Source organism: Prenolepis imparis, unplaced genomic scaffold, assembly GCF_030444845.1.
Source record: "Prenolepis imparis isolate NDT839.2.m4 unplaced genomic scaffold, iyPreImpa1.0 SCAF_2, whole genome shotgun sequence".
Taxonomy (NCBI): domain Eukaryota; kingdom Metazoa; phylum Arthropoda; class Insecta; order Hymenoptera; family Formicidae; genus Prenolepis; species Prenolepis imparis.
The window spans coordinates 13,453,678-13,473,434 of NW_028141160.1; the positions used below are offsets into that span (position 1 = coordinate 13,453,678).

A 19,757-nucleotide genomic window follows, 5' to 3' on the forward strand; every position below is an offset into this window, starting at 1 on the left:
AAGCATCATATCACGTGATATTCTAAAGGCCTGTTCACCGTTGAGGTTCACATCAAAGAGGATCAGACGCAAACGCAGTGACTGTGCGTTAACTTTTATTCGTCCGATCCATGAAAATGGTCTCTACAGATAGTACAGATAGATCTCGTCAGATTTCGCAATAACTGATTGTATATGTGTCACTTTGCATTCTTTGCAAATGGCAGTTGATAGCAGTTGTACTAGGTTATCGAGACTTGTCAAATATTAGTTGTCTCGCCATCGATAAATCATGACATCCATAAGCGAAGTCGACGCGGTACCCAAGTCGAAAAAACCATCGGGTAAGTATTTCAGCGATCATCAAAGATAATTGTCAACAATTAGCAAATCTTGATTTACGATTATCGATTAAGCTTTTGCACGAATTTCCTTCTTTCTTTTTATGTATTATACATGTATGTTAATATTTTATATATATTTTTTTATATTGTTTTTTATATATATAAAATTTTGTATATTCCTAAAATTATATCGTTTTGAATTTTGATTATTTTTATATAAAATATGCATATATTACACGCACACATATACAACATACATATATGTATATATAATTTTTATTTGATTCCATACAGATAGCGCATTCAAACAACAACGATTACCAGCCTGGCAACCAATTCTTACAGCTGGCACAGTTCTACCGACGTTTTTTGTAATAGGAGTCGCATTCATTCCAGTCGGTATAGGACTACTTTACTTTTCTGACGAAGTCAAGGAACATATTATAGATTATACTGATTGTAACTCTACCAATATTACTGGAAGTAATGGACTGCCTAATGTAATGCAATGTGCGGATGTAATTGCAGCAGATCCTCACAGTAACTGTACATGTGAAATACATTTCACACTACGTGAAGACTTTGTTGGCAAAGTTTACATGTATTACGGCCTGACAAACTTCTACCAGAATCATCGTAGATATGTAAAATCTCGAGACGACAATCAATTGTTAGGAAAATTGAGTGACATAGTCTCGAGTGACTGCGAACCATTTGCCTATGAAGAAGCAAACGACACTAAAATTCCTATTGCCCCATGTGGGGCCATTGCAAATTCACTTTTTAGTGATAATCTCACATTATATTCTATAAAACATAATAAATCTGTGCCATTATTAAAAACTGGTATAGCTTGGCCGTCTGATAAAAATATCAAATTTAGAAATCCTGAAGGAGATTTGAAAAAAGCATTTAAGGACTTTGCAAAGCCTAAGAACTGGACCAAACACATTTATGAATTGGATGCTGAAGATGAAAATAATAATGGATTCCAAAATGAGGATTTAATTGTATGGATGAGAACTGCTGCATTACCCACTTTCAGAAAACTCTACCGTAGAGTTGATCATATCAAAGATGGCTTCATCGGTGGTCTACTTGCAGGAAATTACATTCTTAAAGTCAAATACTGTAAGTATAATTTAAGCAAATTTAAAAATGATCAATAACTATAAGTTGAAGAATTGATACATTGTGAAACTTGATACGTTTTTTTTATGTGATATTTTCTTTTCTTTTTTATTATTAGTTTTAAGAGAAATTAAATAATATATTTAAACAATTTTTCCAGCATTTTCAGTATCTGCTTTCCATGGAAAGAAAAAGATGATTTTAAGCACAACTTCACTTTTGGGTGGAAAAAATCCTTTCCTTGGTATTGCTTACATTGTTGTGGGAAGTTTGTGCTTAGTGCTCGGCATAGCATTGCTCATTATACATATTAAATGTTCTAAGAGGTAACAATCACATTTATATACTATATAATGTCTTTCAGTCTTATCTGTCTACAAACAATAATAAATATATAAAATTATTATATATATAAAAACATTTTCTGTTTAATAACATCTTCGATGCAAAAGAACAATTAATTACTCAAATAGAAAGTAATATATAAAAGCAAAATATATGTTAATATCTTAATGTTCACATGTGTACTTTGTGTAACTGTAAAACTTGTGAAAATGCATAAATGTGTATTAATCTTAAGTATCAATACATCATCTTGTGATTTAATATGCATTCTTATGACTTTAAAAATAATAAGCAATCTTTTAAATTTGATTGAAAGAGATATTTCGATATTTTTTTTTTATAACACGAGTTTATAATATAACCTGATATATGTTATACAGCAAACTAATGTAAAGACGACTACAAGAAAGTATACTTAGGGCACCATGTATGTTCTTGTAAGTGTTTGTGATATTGTGTTCTGTCTATTCTCTGTAATTGATGTGTAAAATGTTGCCTTGTATGATGAAATATGACTAATCAAGCAATGTTTTGTCATTTATAATTTACAATAATATTTAATGCTCAGAGTATGTACTAAGAAATAAGTATTTTAATAATAATACAAACAAGAATCACAGTAATAATTAGCTCGATTAGTCATATTTATGTGTATTGTATGCTTTGCTAGGATGTATATAAATTTTTCTGCATACATCAGAAGAATAAGATTTACAGAGCTGCTGTGTAATTTTACGATCTTGATTTTATTAATTATATAATTACATGATTAATTACTAAGAGAACAAAAGAGATTCTTAATTAATAATTATAATATAATTGTCTGAAAGTAAAAATATCTATATAAACTATCTTTTTTTTTTTATAGAAGATATATGTGAAGTTAATAGATAAATTAAAACAATCTGTTTTTAAAACGCTCGATTTTAATATGCTTGTGTTGTTCTTGCTTTTTATATATATGTACATTATATGTATGTATGTATGTATGTATTGTGTGTGTGTGTGTGTGTAATTATGTATGCGTGTATATTTTAAAAAATCAGATTAGGGAATAAATAATGCTTGTCTCTCTATGGCACAAAATTATAATATAATTTATATTTATCATAAAATATGAATAAGTATAATAAAAAGCATGTAGCATGTCTTAAAGAAAAATGTTTAAATTTAAATTTTTACAATATATATATATATATATATAAAGCCCTTATTTACATATATTGTTGCATTTAAAAACATTTCAATTTCTCTTATGCTTTAATAATTACAGATTTTATTTTATTACCCAGAACAAAATAGCGTAAACATTTTTGTTTGCATTTATCTTATATATATATATATATATATATATATATATATATATATTTCTGTTTTTTTAGTACCACCGACATGATCAATGTGACTCCAACTACGGAATATCATTAGGAATGATCCCTCTACTTACGAAATAAGCATAACTTTATCAATATGGATCAATTATTGGCTATAGCATGTTGCTTTAAGACGTGCGAATTTTTCCATTCAACTACAGTTATTTTCGTTTAATTGTCATAAACGATACGGATGAATACGGTATAAAGCAACCAACAAAAAATTTCTTATTTATTAAAAAGATAGTTTATCTTTTAAAACTTTAATTGAGTTTTAGTATTGTTATATAATGTGTGTAGCACATAATAGGATATTTGTAATTGTATTATATAATATATTCTTGGAATTATATATAAGTTGCAAAAATTTCAAATCATCAAGCTCAGTTAAAAATATTTGAAGCTTAATTGACAATCAATTATCCATAATTACTGTTGATATTTAATTGAGTTAAATCCTATTACGAGACACTACAAAATTAATAGAAGTATTATACTCATACTGATACAAAATATTTATATTATTTCACTTGTGAGATAGTAAACTTGTTGTAAGATACTCTTAAAAAAATGCATTTTGGTGCATTTGTTATGCATGTTTATTTGTTCTACATTTGGATTGATATAAAGTTAATTAGAATATCTTTACTTTAAATCTTGAATATATACATATAAAGATATAGAAATTGAATGTATAATAAACATTTACTTGTGTGAATAGTTTCATACAATAAAACAGTTTTACATTTTTTTGGTAAAATTTTATTTGCTTAACTTTGATGCATATAAATATGAGGATAACTCTAATATGTATAATGTCAAAAAAAAATTAATATCTTCAAAACGCACAAACAAAAGTTTCTTCAAACTGTTGTATTGCGCATGAACAAGATTATTAATGCTGTTACTTGGAAATTAATATTTATTATGCATTTTTGTAGTCTTTAAATGTTTTAAAAATATTAGATATATATAGGAAAAATGGAATATTGCATTTCCATACATTATTTCTGGTATTATAAAAAGTGTTATTATGTACATATGTTTTCAGTAATAAGAGTATGTCTTTCTTTGTGCAAAATACTTATTATTTGTTATTAGTAAAAATAGCTACTATTTAAATTTATAATTAATCAGACGATAATATAAATTAATTAATTAATTATAACATTTTGATATCATATATTTATGCGTGATTTATAAATGTATTCAAATATTGATGCATTTTTAAATTGAGTAAAAATATTTGAATACTTTCATATTCTATATGTATATTGATATAAAATATTCAATAAGTTAAACTTCTCTACAGAAATAGTACCGTTCTCAGAATTGTATATTAAATGCAATTTGGTTTACTGTGCCTTAACTAAAACTGTGCTACGACCACGTACTATATGTATATGTATATTATATGGCATCTAATTGAAGTTAGAAGGTATATCATATAACTCTATAATTACTTTGTAATGGCATAAAAAATTGCAGTATAAATAGAATATTTGTAAAATCAATCTAGTCGACTAAATGTATAAATAATAAATAAAAAGAATAATTAATGTACGATTCTTTCATTTTTAAATAAGGAAATGATAAAAATTTGTATACATTATAAAAATGTTTATGATGATTGATTGTACATTAGCACAAGTTTTAATTAATATATAATATTAAAAATTATGAAATTTCAAATACGCGCGTTTTTTGAAAATTTTATAAAGAAAAGGTCGTAGCTGTGACAAGAAAATGGGGGATTATTATTATACATACTTGTATCTCTTCTCGTAATAGCATTTATTAGTAGAATTAATAATTTCTTATTATTTATTATATTAAATAACGAATGAGAGAGGAAATACATATAGAATATCGCTTGCGAGCGCGACGAGCGGAGCGAAGCGGAAATAATTTTCGAGCGCCATCTTGCCTCGCAACTATAGTAATTCGTCAGTGCCTGTGAATGGACTTGTCATAAGTGTCTTATATTATTTCGTCTCTCTTCCCGTTCGGCCCGAAGGTTCCGCATCTCCAAATTTTCGAGTGCTTTCTCACGCAAGGTGAGTACAAAGATATCGTCTTCGTCCTTCTTTTCAGCGTCATCGTCATCATCATCATCATCGTCGTCCTCGTCATCGTCATCGTCATCGTCAGGGTCGAACGCGAGACGAGATACGGAGCGGAGGCAAAACGGGAGGAATCTCACGCGGTGACGTTTTCCGTTCACGCGCCGCTTCCACCGTTATTCATCCTCTCTCGAGGGAGACCTAACCCGTGGACGCGAGCAACAAGGAGGACAGTTGGACGAGGGTGTTCCGCGTCGACCGCGCCCGTCTCATCTGCCCCGAAATCGGAGCGACTTGAGGCGCGATATACTTGGCGAAATTAACGTCGAGTGTCATACCACGTATATCTATACTTGCGTGTCTAGCTCGCGCACGAGGATCCCTCCAGGGATCGATGATTAGATAGATAGTGTATATACGCGCGTCACGCTCCACTCGTCCTTCCTCTCTCTTTCTCTTTTCCTCGGCTAAGTCACGGCTGGCCGAGTGAATAAGCGAGAGACGCGAGGTTGCTCTTTAAACAACGGGGAATGCATTCGTCCATGCGTTTCTCGCCAGCGTGTTGCTCTCCTCCCCGCTGACGTTTCTCCTCGACTGCCTGTGTATGTGCGCGAGTCAAAATCCGACTACCTCGACGCGTGGAGAACGTTCAACCGCGATTTCCTTTTGCCTCGGTGAGAGAGTCTATATAGGTGAAAAGAATTCACGCTTCGCGACTCGCTAGAATCGACCTTTAAATATATTTAGTAGTAATTGTACAATAGCAATAATTTCCTGCTCTCATGTGTGTGTGTGTGTGTATGTATGTATATTTCCTGCCGTTCCATCGCCGTCACTATACTCTTTAATCGTGCCACGATTTCATATGACGCCGTTTATTTACAATTGTTTTTTTAATTAAATGCGAGTTGAATTAAAGTTTTCTGACTATGGATTTTAGAGAGACGCACAAATATGACTTTTTTTTTTAATTCACTTGGAAATATAAACACTTTATATTTGCAACATTTTTGGAGCATTAATCGTACTCTCTCCTTCTGCTCGAAAAGGCTGTTTACTACTTATTATTCTATTGTAGTATAACATTTCTATTTTAATATATAACATTAATACGCAAACTGGTACATGTTAAATAAAAAATTAGATGATACAAAAGGGCAGAGAGGACAATGATCAATACTTTCATGGTCAATGTATAATGCTATTAACACGATGGAAGGAAACCTTATAAAGGATTCCACAGATTATTGTATAGTTTAATGTAACGCTTCTTTTTTGTGTTGTGCAATTTATGCTCTTCACTTTCCACTTCACTAAACGATTCTGAGTAGTAATATTTGCATAGTCATGCTCAGCAGGAGGAAAAACATTATTGCTATGTTTTGCAGCATATATCCTGTCATTATAGATTTCAAGTATATTTAAATAACATTGAGATATCATTTATTGATGTATAAACGTGATAAATATTATTGATAATCTTTTAGAGAAACACATAATATCAAAATCTTATTCTTAAATATCCTAAAAATTACAATAAAATCTGCTAATTTGGTCCTTAGACATCATAAAATTCCCCTATCAGTTTCTCATATATTAATAATTATGTGTATACAAACACACACACTGATAATCACATTGCTCAGATGAAAAATAAAACATTACCTATGTTAGGACTGCTACGATAAGATAAGCAACGAACACAATAACACAACCATGTTACAGATAATAATAATCTTTTTTTTTTCCAGAAGAGCAGTACAATTTGTTAAAGGAAGGTGTACATCTTTATCTCCATCAATGTAAGTATTTTTTTACAAAGTTTTTCGCATGTTTTATATCATTTGCAAATAAGGTAGCTTGACAGAATAGGTTTTATTTTTCCCTGAGTAGATTAACAATTTTTTAAAAGGCTAAATTCGAGTTTACTTTTCAATTTAATGCTTTGCTTGTCAAGAACATCATTTTTAAAGAATGTAATAAACAAAATTTAATGAGATGTCAGATTTTCAAATTGAATATAATGTCATATTTTTTTTCTATGTACATATAATGAATTGTTTATTACCTAGCATATTGATATATTAATTTGATATATTAATTTAATTTTTAATATATATTAGAAAAAAATAACGAGTATAATAAAGAAGCATAACTTTACTCGTCTTTGAAAAGATTAAGGCACAAAATTGATATTGTTTTTTAAAAACACCAAGTTATTAAATTACTATAAAAGTACTTTTTTATAGAATATTCTTGGTCTTGTAAAATGATACATTTCATAAATGGTGACATTTTATAAAGGCCTTATTAGCAGCCAATGTATATGTTGTAAATCAATATTTAGCTATGTAAGTGTATGTATATTATGTATGTATGAGGCTAAAATTATATTTATTTTTTTTAGTAAAAAAAAAGTGTAAACTATATATTATTAAAACAAGGTATTTTATATATATATATATATATATATATATATAAAATACCTTGTTTTAATACCAATTAATTTTATGACGTATAAGAAAAACATGTTTAAAAAACATATGAGTTGTGCCTATTTTAGAAACAGAATAGAAATTTCTTTCTTATTTTGATAGCTATTGTAATTGCTATATTTATAACCACTTCTCTCATATTAGCGATTTGCAAGTATATATATATTTATATACTTGCATCACTATTACTTTTATTATACACATTTATAATTTTAGAATTTATTTAAAAATTTATTAGCTCTCCCTTATAAAATTTCATGTAATATTTATTTGCATAATACTAGTATTTAACAAATTAATGTGTCATTATCATTCATATGCAAAATGATGTGTCATATGTTAAGATATGGTAAATGTACATCAAATTTCCAATACTTATTTACTGGTGTCATCTGATAGTTTAGGCTTTTATTGTGATTCGGAGTATTTGGAAGTTTTCTATATTTCTGGGCAAGTCTCTTCGTCAGCAACACCAGCGATATTTCATTAGTCAAGAATGGCAATGCAGAAGGTAAATTTAGTGTTCACAATATTCGCAATTGATGAATTAATTGCACTTAACAACGTGAAATTCGATGTTAAAGCATATTATTAGAGAAGATCTGTGTTTCAGTAAATAATATCTGTCAATCTCTCTGTGAAAATAATTTATTATTTTTTATTAGAAAAATTTTTGTTATATATGTGTTATGTGATATATATTCAAGTTATTTTAATTTATCAGTCTTTTTGTTATATGTATATGGCACACCTATACCTCAATTTACAGCATTTACCAGCAGAATAATGTCATAATGATAGATAGTGAAACTGATAATGACAAATGAACATTATGCAAATCAGTATTGCATTTAGTATTGTTATATAATTATTTAGGCTCAATTTTTATTTTCACATCTTGCCACTATATTCGATATAACCCTGTAATGACACTTATATAAAAAGACAAGAGCTAGATATTTATTAAATTATATATAGGCACATCTCAAAACTTATGAAATAATATATATATATAGATTCAAAGAAATAATATAGATAGATTTTCTTTGATCTCAAAACACGCTCGACAACTTTTTATATTTTTATACCAAGTACGTAAGCATACATTTTTAAATACTTATTATTGGAAAATTTATGAAGCGAATTGTATATTAAAAAGTGTGTGGATTTTAAAGTAAAAATATGATATTTATAATTAAAAATGCTTTGCGTGCATATTTTTTTTTCCTTTACTTAATGATGGAATTATTTTATTAAAATGTCCTTTTTTTATACTTTTATATCTAATTCGATATATAATTATTTTGTATTAATTAATTGTAAAATAATGATTATACAAACATAGCATAAATGCATACACAGTCGTATTTATTATTTTTTTATATTAGTTATCTTTTTTTTGAAAATGTATCATATATATGATAATCATTTTTCTGCAAGTTGTACATTCTTTTCAATTTTTTGTTTTGTTTAACAAGTAATTTAATTTGCATGCTTGGTTTTAAGTTCCAAACACATCCTGTTGTTAATTGATTTATATCCAAATGTATTTTACTAAAAAAAAATTGGTTTTAATATATATACATATATTACTAATTTTGTAATGTATGAATTAATGCATTATAGTTGCATGGCTTTTATATAAGCAAAATACCCATATTTATTATCAAATATTATTTGCATCATAATTGATTCTTGTGTATCAGCTATTGTTATATAAAAATTATATTTACATTAGAAATGTATTAGATATTTGATAGATTTAGAGAAACCACATGAGAAAACATCTATATATTACATAAATTTCATAAAAAACTTTACTTATGCATTAAATGTCTGATATAACATATTGCATTGTATTTTTGCATTTGAGTATGATAATAAATATGGGTTTCTGGAAGTGAGATACATAATACTACTTAATTGAGTAACATATAGCGATAATATTTTAGATGAGAAGACAAGGTCAAGACGTTATGCAGGTGAATCTAGCAGGTATTAGGCGAGATATTATGAATCTTGCCCATAATTACAGCAATGCTCAGGTAATTAATAGGTTTTTTATATTATTCGATTTTTTTCATTATTAATATGTAAAGATAATAACGAAACTTTTAAAAATAACTATTTAAAATTAAGAAAAAAATAAGTTAATCTGAATATATAAAAATTTTAGTTATTACACAAAAATGATTGATAATCGTTATTGTTACCTATAGAAAGCTGTACGGAAAGCTACCAGCAATGATCCATGGGGTCCAAGTAGTACACTTATGGCAGAAATTGCCGACTTAACATACAATGTTGTAGCATTTACGGAAATTATGCAAATGCTATGGAAAAGATTAAATGATCATGGGAAAAACTGGCGACACGTATACAAAGCCCTAGTTCTCTTAGAATATCTTATTAAGACAGGAAGTGAAAAGGTAGCGCAACAATGCAAAGAGAATATTTTTGCCATCCAAACGTTAAAAGGTAATAATTGGAATCTTATTTTGTAATATATAAAATATTAAGCGTTTTCATATATAATTATTAAGTGTTTTCACATATTTGATTGCACATTATTGAAACATTAAAAATTTGTAGACACAAACAAAATAATTAGAATAACATTGTTTTAAAAATACATTTTTCTAACCATAGTCCAATTACTCTTGCACAGATTTTCAATACATGGATGGGCATAAAGATCAAGGAATTAACGTGAGGGAAAAAGCAAAACAATTAGTGGCCTTATTAAAAGATGACGAGAGATTGAGAAATGAGCGAGCTAGAGCATTGAAAGCAAAGGAGAGGTTTGCACAATCAGTTAGTGGCTTTGGAAGTGATGGCTTGGACACCATGTCACCTGTTAGCAGTGACGTAAGCAATATATTATCTATAAGAATGTTATTGATTAACCATCTAAAATTTTAATCTATAATTAATGCATTATTATTTTGTTCCAGTTTCAAGATTGGGAGCCTTGTCATTTATCCGAATTATCGACTAGACGTGCAAGTAAATTTCTTTTTATTATATGAATATTAATATTTTTATTATATCTTCAAAATTAAGATTACTACGAGAGAGAAGATTATTATTGACAAGATTTCTTACGTATCTGACTTAGTTTCTCACATATCTTGGTGGTACCCACTTTTTATACGAACAAAAATACTATTATATTATTTTATGAAAGAATTAATACAATAAATTTATCTTTTAGCGGAACTGGAAGCCGCAAGACCACAAACGGTAGGCGAAGAAGAGTTGCAACTACAACTAGCCTTGGCTATGTCTAGAGAAGAAGCGGAGCAAGAGGAGCAAAGAAGACGCAGTGACGATGTCAGATTGCAGTTAGCTCTCAGTCAGAGCCAGCAAGATTTTAAGTAAGTAATCATACATATCAAAATTTCCAGTACAATATCTAATAATTCGATTCTAAAGAATGATCGATTTTGCATTTATGTATCAATATCATGTATATGAATTTCAGAACTCCGCAAACTGAGAAGCAAAGTCATATGCTTGACTTACTCGACGTAAATCTAGGAGAAGCGAGTGGCTCTTCAGTACAAACTGATCCTTGGGGTGTTCCGATAACAGCACCACCACCTAGACCACAGGTATGTACTAATTATTTCAGTCAAGCTTAAAATTAAACGATTGCACTTTGCATGATAACACGAGATCATTTTTGCATGACGCACCGCAGTCTTTGGATTTATCTGAGTTTTATGAGCATAAGGTATGTCCTTGATAAATGTTAGAGGACATTTAAAGCAGCGTACAGATGACGAAATGATAGCTTAGAATAATTTGCAGAATAATTGAATAGTAATAATAATATTTTTGTTTTATACAGCCGCAGAGCGATCCATGGAGTGTTCCGACAACAAGTACCACGTCACCTGCGGTAGACCCGTGGACGCCCGTTCCTCCACAACGACCAAGTGAGTTTCATTATTCCAGCAAAGTATATTCTTTTGTATAATTAAATGTAATTAAACTTTTAATTTAACTGTTATTTAATTTTCGTATTTATATATTCTTTTTGCATGTTCTTACATCTTTAATGATTTCGGATAATGATCTCAGGATCTTCAGGTATAAATAAAGTTACAATTTTTTCGCTGTTTTTCACGATTTAGTAGTTGTATTTAAATTTTTATTGAAATTATATTTACTCTATGTTTTCGATATCTAATAAATAATTTTATGAATAATCGATTAATCAAATTATTACCTTTAATTTTAGCAGCTACTATCGATCCATGGCGTGCACCTGCTCCGTCTCCTGCTACGGTCGTGTCTCCTCCTCGTACAAATGATCCTTGGTCACCAGTACCGTCTACTGCTACTACTGAATCTGAGACAAACAAAGCGCAGGTGATATAGATTTATTCTCCGACGAATTCCACGAGTTATGCGAATAGATTCATAGACTCATTGATTTGTAAAAAAAATGTTTCATTATAGGCAACTCAAGACATAACATCCTCGTCGCCATCTTTCAACAATTCAACCTTGACACAAAATATTGGCTTTGCCGCGCAGTCGCCTCAGAATATAGGATTCAATTTGCCGCCGGTGTCTTCGGGTACTACTACTAACGGTTTTAACGGCACAGGATTAGGCTTTAATAATTTTTCCACTCAAAACAATGGTAATGCTGCCGCGACGAGTCCACTTAGCGATTTAGACGAATTCGATGTGATCACCAACAGGGGAAAACTCGGAGCCAGTCCACAGACGGTTAACAATGGTACTTGAACTATTAAATCGTGCAAACTTTTATAATAAATAAATGTGTTAATTCTCTATTAAAATATTATATAATTTTAAAATAGGTGGTACAGCATCGGGAGACCCTTTTGATCTGGGAAGCATAGCTGAGAATCTTTCTGCTAGTACTGGTGCTGTAAAGAAGACACCACAATCCTTTTTAGGGGAGAATTCGGCACTCGTTAATTTGGATAACCTTGTCAGCGCTTCGACAATTAAGCCTACGGCTCCTACGCCTGCAGGTAAGTTCTTATTCGCATTTCGTATAAATAAAACCTTACAAATATTAAGAAAGAAAAGTTCAGTATTCAGAATCAAGATTCAGGATTCATATCTATTAGTCTAAAAAAGACATATATATTTTTTAATATTACACATTCCATTAAACTCTAATTAAAATAATATTCATAAAACGATATAATATGATATAATATTTTTCTCTCACGAGAAATATATTTTATTCTGTAACATATCCTATGTCTGCAAATAGCATTTCATTGGAAATAAGTTTGTGAGTATCAATAACAGATTAAAAATGTGGCATGATTGCATGATTTGATATATAATATGATTTATTTTATATGTTCCAGTTCTATTATATTTTTTAATTAAGAGAGTGTACTGTAATTTGAATCCTTCTCTTTGAATATAATATTTTATAATATTCTAATAAAATAAAATTACTTTTCTTTGCAGATAGATTTAGTTCTTTTTAGATATATTCTTATTTTTCGCAATTATATTTTTCTTTTTTTTATAAGATGTATTTGTTAACAGAATAAATATTAAAATATATACTTTTTTACTAATATAATAATATTGTAAAGATGTAAAGTAAACTCAGAGATTGAAAGATCTATATCAATATCTAGAATTAATAATAACCAATTGAATAACCAATATCAAGACAATGGAAAGCAAGAAATAAATTTTATACTTTATATATAATTCGTTTCTTTTTACATACTTTTACATTACAAAATAACACATTTTTTATTTTTATTTTTAAGATATTGATACAAAAATCTTGAATATATAAAAGAGAAAATGCCTGAGAACAAATTTTTATAATGAACATCATATATTAGTGTGCACTAATAAATGAACATTAATGTATTTGCAGCAACTATGTCATACGCAGCAAATCCGTTTGCAACTGTGACTCCACCACCCCGTCCTTCAATCAATCAGATTCGACAGGATCCATGGACAGCGAATACAACTTCTGTGGCTAATCCGTTCCTCTCGTAGCCTGATCGATAAATCGAAAACTTCATAGTTATTGCGATTTACGAGACGTGGTTTGCAGTTCTACACGTAACTCTATACGGTATATAGATTTCGGTTACAACGGTAAAACACGATTTTAATTATAGCAATTATGGGAAGACGCGAATAAAATCGATGTGAGACGGAGAAGACATCCTCATCAATGAATATTTTATCGATAGTTTAAAGCATTACTTTTCGATGGATTGCAATACACACTTATACTCGTTGTACGAGTTTTTTCTTTTTCTTTTTTTTTCTTTTTGCATGTACTATGCTTTTTAAAGTTTATCGTGAAATAATCACCTAAACAACACTAACTAGTAGAGTGTGGCATACGCGTAATTAAGACAATTGGGTGATTAAGAAGAATATAACATATAAATCATGTTTTAACTCAAAACGCTTAAGCGATCCCAAGGTACGACTGGATTTTATATATACACTCCTTTCTCTATATAATATCTATATTTTCTATGTATGAATTGATTCAGAGAAAGATTGGTCAGCAATAACTTTTGCTGCTGAGGAAAGAATGTAACATAATGCTGGCGTTGAGATCAGTTTATGCGTTTTATATTTGTACACACGTTTTCTATAGTAACAAAAAAAAACGAGATCGTGAGACTGTAATCGTGATTTGCAAAAGCACTATATATCGAACATAATTCCGTTCACCATTATACGCTTAAAATGTGTCGATTATGATCTATAAAAAAATTCAATGTCGTGGCTTGCTTTCTAAAAAAAGGAATTCATAATTCAAAAGGCAGCTAGTATGTTGCAAAATGTATTAAAAATTTCTTACATAATCAATCATATACTGTATAGTCAATCATTTTTACGAATGACTTACTGCGACCTATGACACACCAAGACACTTTTAAATGAAAATGCAACCATGAAAGTAGCATTCACATTAACGACACGAGTACTAAGGGAATAATCTGTATTTATTTTTATTATCTATCGATTCTGAATTTTAATCGATCGTAAAGCATATTTTGTGCAGATTTGGCATAGCTAAAGAATCAAATTTAAAAAAAAACGATAATACGATAATAAGTGTGTCTATTCGAGAATCATTGATATCTAAATTGTAAAATAATTGCGTTATTTCTAATCTAAAGTTATTTGCAAACAGTTGATGCAAACTGTTTGCATCAACATCTAAAGTTATTTAAAAATGAAATCATTTGTAAGATAAATTTATAACAAATTTACAAGACATTCTTGCCTATTTGCTATCATGTTTTTTTTAAATACGAATGACTCGAAAATATGAATCTTTCTTTATGTATAAGACAAGTTATAGATGTATCTTGATTTATATAGGAAATGTACATAATATTACACAGCATATCGTTCCCTATTTGTCAAATGTTTGTAATGCTTTTAATAGATATATAGACAATTTTTAATATTTAAAAGTTGTGTCTTCTCAATATTGTTCTTGGGTTTTACATTTTGCAGAAAAATTGGTTGAACTATTCCCTTTTTTTAAATTTGCTATTTGCAGTTATATCACTGGTACTCTTCTATTATAGATTATACTTTGATTATATAGAGTATTTGTTTCTCATAAATATATCCATTTATGAGTAAATAAACATTACTGGCAAAATTTTTTTCAAATAAAATCATTGAATTTTTGTATAATTTCAGCATCTTTTTCTTTAAAAAAAGAAAAAAAAACAGCATTCTAGTTTTATAGAAAAACTTTTTCAAATTATACAACATTGACAAAAGGGGACTATATTCGCTTATCTCTATGCAAGTAAATCAAGTTGCACGATTCAAACTGTTCTAAGTAAATGTCAAGAAAATAATTCCAATGTATTATTTATCGTTAAATCTATAATTTCTGTTGGCATTATGCAATTTTAATATACTTGCTTATATGAGTGAAACTGTATATTTAATATATATTTATCCAGATGTTCGCCAGAATATGAAGTTAAAATGTATGATATATACACAATAACGACTGAAAATTTGATTATATACAATCATTATTTTTAATAATTTGAAAATAAATCTATTAGCCATTGTGCCTGTTGAACATAAAGATGTTCACAGCATCCTGTATTTTTCGATTATATAATTTTGTTTATATAATTTATATCTTTTTTTGCTAATAAATATATAAATCATAATATATACACAACTTCATTTCTGTGCGAACAGTGGAATATATTTGGTTAGCTTTTAGAGCTAAGATGTAATAGCAGAAAAATTCAAAGAACATTTATATAAATAAATATTATATATTTTAGTAGATTATATGATATACTTATTAATATTATACAAATAAATATAAAAATTTTTAAGTTTTCTCTTCTCTAAATTAAATATTTAAAATTCCTCGGAATTTTTTTTTCACAGAAGGAAATATGTATATACGAATTTATACTTACATTAGTTGGAATCTATATATTTAAACAAAAGTATTAAAAGTATTCTGTAATGAAATGGGGAAAGAACATTACAATATTCTTATTAACCCTTTAATTAAAAAAAAAAAAAAAAAAAAATTATTTGTCTTTACATGAATATCCTTACTAAGAACTATACATTAGGCTTAACATTATGTGATCAGAGAATTTTATATATATAATTAATTTGTCAAAATATTAAAAAGTATATAGAAAACGAAATATAATATAAAAATTATTTTTTGTTTTCATAGGATGCATGGAATAATTTTCTCAACTTGTATAAATTATCCTTATTTATGCTGTTAAAGCAATTTTTTAATAAAAATAACATACATACAAGGTTTTCTTATCATAATAATTTATGTATTAATATAACTGAATTGTTTTTTTAGAGAGATGCTTCGATCGAAGAATTTATTGTAACTGGTGGAAGAAAGTACGAACGAACTTGACTATGTAATTGTGCTACTTCAGCATCTTCTCTCTCTAAAGCTCTAATGAGCTGTGCAAATTGTACAGTTCCTGTTTTGTGTACATATAATAATTCTTATTCTATTTTATTAGTATATATATATGTATATCTTACATATATGTATATCTTACGTATATGTACACACCTTCTCTTCCTTCTGGAAAACCATAATTTTTTATGACATCCATTTGAATCTGCGTCACTAATGGGAATACAAACTGCATCATTTTCAACATTTCATTGCCAGAATTTTCTTTTGCCTCTGTGATCTTTTGCAAGTTCTCTGGTGTATTCAGTGCTGTCAAAATATCTGTCAATATAGCTGTAAAAGAAAACAAAGAAAATTTGTTTATATATTAATTTGATATAATTTTCAGAGTTATAATAATATATAATTTTAAAGTGAACTGTTTAAACTACCTTTTGCAGTTTCTAAAGTGAAACCAGGAACACTTGCCATAGTGTACACTATTTAACAGAGAGAAGGTTATATTTTAGTGACTTGTTACGTATAATATTAATTTACTAATTATATCCAGTAAACTATTTACACAGATCGTTTAATATTTCTCGTAATTATTGATCAAAAAATTATATAGACACAAAATATAAATATCAAAACTATTTTCATATAACCTCCAACAGTGATGTAAATACTGTCTTTTTCCAGACTATCACTCGCGGTCTAATACAGTTTTATTCGGTAATTTTATCTTTCCAAATAATATTAATAGAATTACAATATTTTAACTTGTTTGCACTTGTTTAAATGACGGTCACTCGCATTTGACGTTTACTTATATGATGTATATGCCAATATGTTCCGAGCTGCCAATTTTGAAAAAAAAAATTTATATACGTATACTTTCATTTGTGTATGACGTTGTGGCAATTTATGAAACACAACTCCGAGATCCGAGAACGTCAGCTGACAGCTGACTGAGGCGTTTAAAGGTGCCTTTTCATGCTGACGCTCGACGCTCATTTTTAGCGTCAAAAGACGTCACGTGACCAAAATTAACGAATTGGTATCTTTATTTTTATTTTTATTTACTATCTGTAAATGATTACCTATTACGCCCGTAAATATGCCTGAATTAAAACCTCTTCGCAATATATGTTTTCCTAAATCATGCCTCTTTGCAACACATGCTTTGCTATTAACTCTGGCGAGAGATGATACGGAGAACATACCGTACAAAGAGGCATGATTTAGGAAAATATATATGGCGAAGAGGTTTTAATTTCAGACGGATTTGCGGGCGTATTGAGAATGAGACTGCGAATTCTCAATCCGACTTATATTTAAAACAACGAAATATTTAAACGCGATGAAACATCGGACGAAATATATTTGCGACTCTAATTACGATTAAAGAAATATTTATTCTCCTTAAAGATCGCTATGAAACTTGAATTTCTAATGGAATTTATGTCTCTCTCTCTCTCTCTCTCACTCCGATTCTTACTCGATTAAATAAAAATATATTATACAAAAAATGCGTAGAGCTCTATCACCGCGATATAGAAAAGTTAATAATTATAGTAATAATTATTATAGAAAATAATTTTCTGATATCGATCGTGATTGCACGTGTAGAGAAAGAATCTATTTACAATTAATGCGTAATTACATAGTTTTACGCGATGGTAGATCTTGAAATGCATCTTTCGCATAATATATTTTCATCATTTTGTTTAGTATATTAAAAAAAATTATGAATATAAATAAAAAATTTATTAACGTTATATATTGCAATTCAAAAAATTTTGCTCATCATATAATTCTGCTTATTAGTAATTAGTAACTATAAATTAGAAATATTGATAAATTAATAGCAACAATTGTTGACACGTATAGTAATAAATTAATAATATAGGCTGTTCGATAAGTCAGTGACTTTTACAAGAGATGGCACTCAAATCGCAATCTAATTTTATTTCTAATATTTACCATCTTATTTAAGTATACACACCAAGTTTCAAGTAGATCTGTCAAATAGAAATTTTTTGACAGCGTTCTAAAGCGGATAAGTTTGTGTTTTTTGCTAAAATGGAAAAAAGTGAATTTCGTGTGCTAATAAAACATTACTTTTTGCGTGGAAAAACCATTAAGGAAACTGAAGAAAAGCTAAAAAAATATTATGGGGACTCTGCTCCGTCGCATGGAATGGTTTACAAGTGGTTCACTGAATTTCGTTGTGGTCGTACAAGCACGAATGATGCTGAGCGCCCGGGACGTCCGAATGAGGTCACAACTGAAGAAACAGTCAATAAAATCCATGATATTGTATTGGACGACCGTCGAGTGAAGATACGCGAGATAGCCAAGATGGTAAACATCTCAAACGAACGTGTTTTTAATATCTTGCATAAACATTTGGGCATGAAGAAGCTGTCGGCCAGATGGGTGCCGCGCTTGCTCACAATCGACCAAAAACGGAATCGCGCGACCATTTCGAAGCAGTGTTTGGACATGTTCAAGCGCAATCCAAGCGAATTTTTGCGGCGATATGTAACCGTAGATGAAACATGGATACATTATTACACTCCAGAAACAAAAGAGCAGTCGAAACAATGGATTTCTCCTGGCCAACGTGCTCCGAAAAAGGCAAAAACGATTCCATCGACTGGAAAGGTCATGGCCACAGTTTTCTGGGATTCGCGTGGTATAATCTTTATCGACTATCTGGAAAAAGGAAAAACGATCACAGGACAGTATTATGCCTCTTTATTGGATCGATTTCACGCTGAGTTGATGGAGAAGCGACCCCATTTGGCGAAGAAAAAAATCCTCTTCCATCACGACAATGCACCAGCTCACACGGCTGCAATTGCCATGGCCAAAATTGTCGAATTGCAGTACGAACTGCTCCCTCATCCACCATATTCTCCAGATTTAGCCCCTAGCGAATTCTTTCTCTTCCCAAATATGAAGAAATGGCTCGGTGGAAAAAGATTCGCATCGAACGAGGAGATCATCGCTGAAACAAACGCCTATTTTACAGAATTTGAGAATTCGTATTTTTTGGAAGGCTTAAAGAAGTTGGAAAACCGTTGGGCAAAATGTATCGA

General features: G+C 29.4%; 3 protein-coding genes across 17 annotated transcripts; 2 read left to right on the forward strand and 1 right to left on the reverse strand.

The window, feature by feature from the left end:
* Positions 1 to 108: 108 nt before the first annotated feature.
* Positions 109 to 4,255, forward strand: Cdc50 (cell cycle control protein 50A). 2 transcript variants are annotated; one of them, XM_083056765.1, is made up of 5 exons: positions 109 to 323; positions 618 to 1,454; positions 1,615 to 1,780; positions 2,180 to 2,236; positions 3,182 to 4,255. In XM_083056765.1, the coding sequence occupies exons 1-4, from the start codon at positions 272 to 274 to the stop codon at positions 2,190 to 2,192; spliced, it is 1,068 nt and encodes a 355-aa protein (XP_082912891.1). In that variant the 5' UTR covers positions 109 to 271; the 3' UTR covers positions 2,193 to 2,236; positions 3,182 to 4,255. The 2 variants fall into 2 exon arrangements, with proteins under 2 accessions (XP_082912891.1, XP_082912882.1); XM_083056756.1 differs by lacking the exon at positions 2,180 to 2,236.
* An 818-nt stretch (positions 4,256 to 5,073) lies between these two features.
* Positions 5,074 to 16,047, forward strand: Lqf (epsin homolog lqf). Of its 14 annotated transcripts, XM_083056745.1 has the most exons (16): positions 5,074 to 5,229; positions 6,987 to 7,037; positions 8,130 to 8,241; positions 9,683 to 9,775; positions 9,950 to 10,208; positions 10,399 to 10,598; positions 10,685 to 10,736; positions 10,945 to 11,107; positions 11,215 to 11,344; positions 11,434 to 11,466; positions 11,584 to 11,671; positions 11,977 to 12,107; positions 12,198 to 12,483; positions 12,569 to 12,745; positions 12,994 to 13,014; positions 13,627 to 16,047. In XM_083056745.1, exons 3-15 carry the CDS (start codon positions 8,227 to 8,229, stop codon positions 13,008 to 13,010), a joined length of 1,644 nt encoding a protein of 547 aa, XP_082912871.1. In that variant the 5' UTR covers positions 5,074 to 5,229; positions 6,987 to 7,037; positions 8,130 to 8,226; the 3' UTR covers positions 13,011 to 13,014; positions 13,627 to 16,047. The 14 variants fall into 14 exon arrangements, with proteins under 14 accessions (XP_082912871.1, XP_082912801.1, XP_082912824.1 ...); XM_083056675.1 differs by lacking the exon at positions 12,994 to 13,014; XM_083056698.1 differs by lacking the exon at positions 12,994 to 13,014 and having other exon boundaries at positions 11,980 to 12,107.
* Positions 16,048 to 16,358: 311 nt separating this feature from the next.
* LOC145947003 (protein C10) lies at positions 16,359 to 17,671 on the reverse strand. Its single transcript, XM_083056775.1, has 4 exons — positions 17,319 to 17,671; positions 17,103 to 17,150; positions 16,828 to 17,004; positions 16,359 to 16,732 (listed from the first exon to the last, which is right to left on the reverse strand). Exons 2-4 carry the CDS (start codon positions 17,140 to 17,142, stop codon positions 16,599 to 16,601), a joined length of 351 nt encoding a protein of 116 aa, XP_082912901.1. The 5' UTR covers positions 17,143 to 17,150; positions 17,319 to 17,671; the 3' UTR covers positions 16,359 to 16,598.
* Positions 17,672 to 19,757: the final 2,086 nt, after the last annotated feature.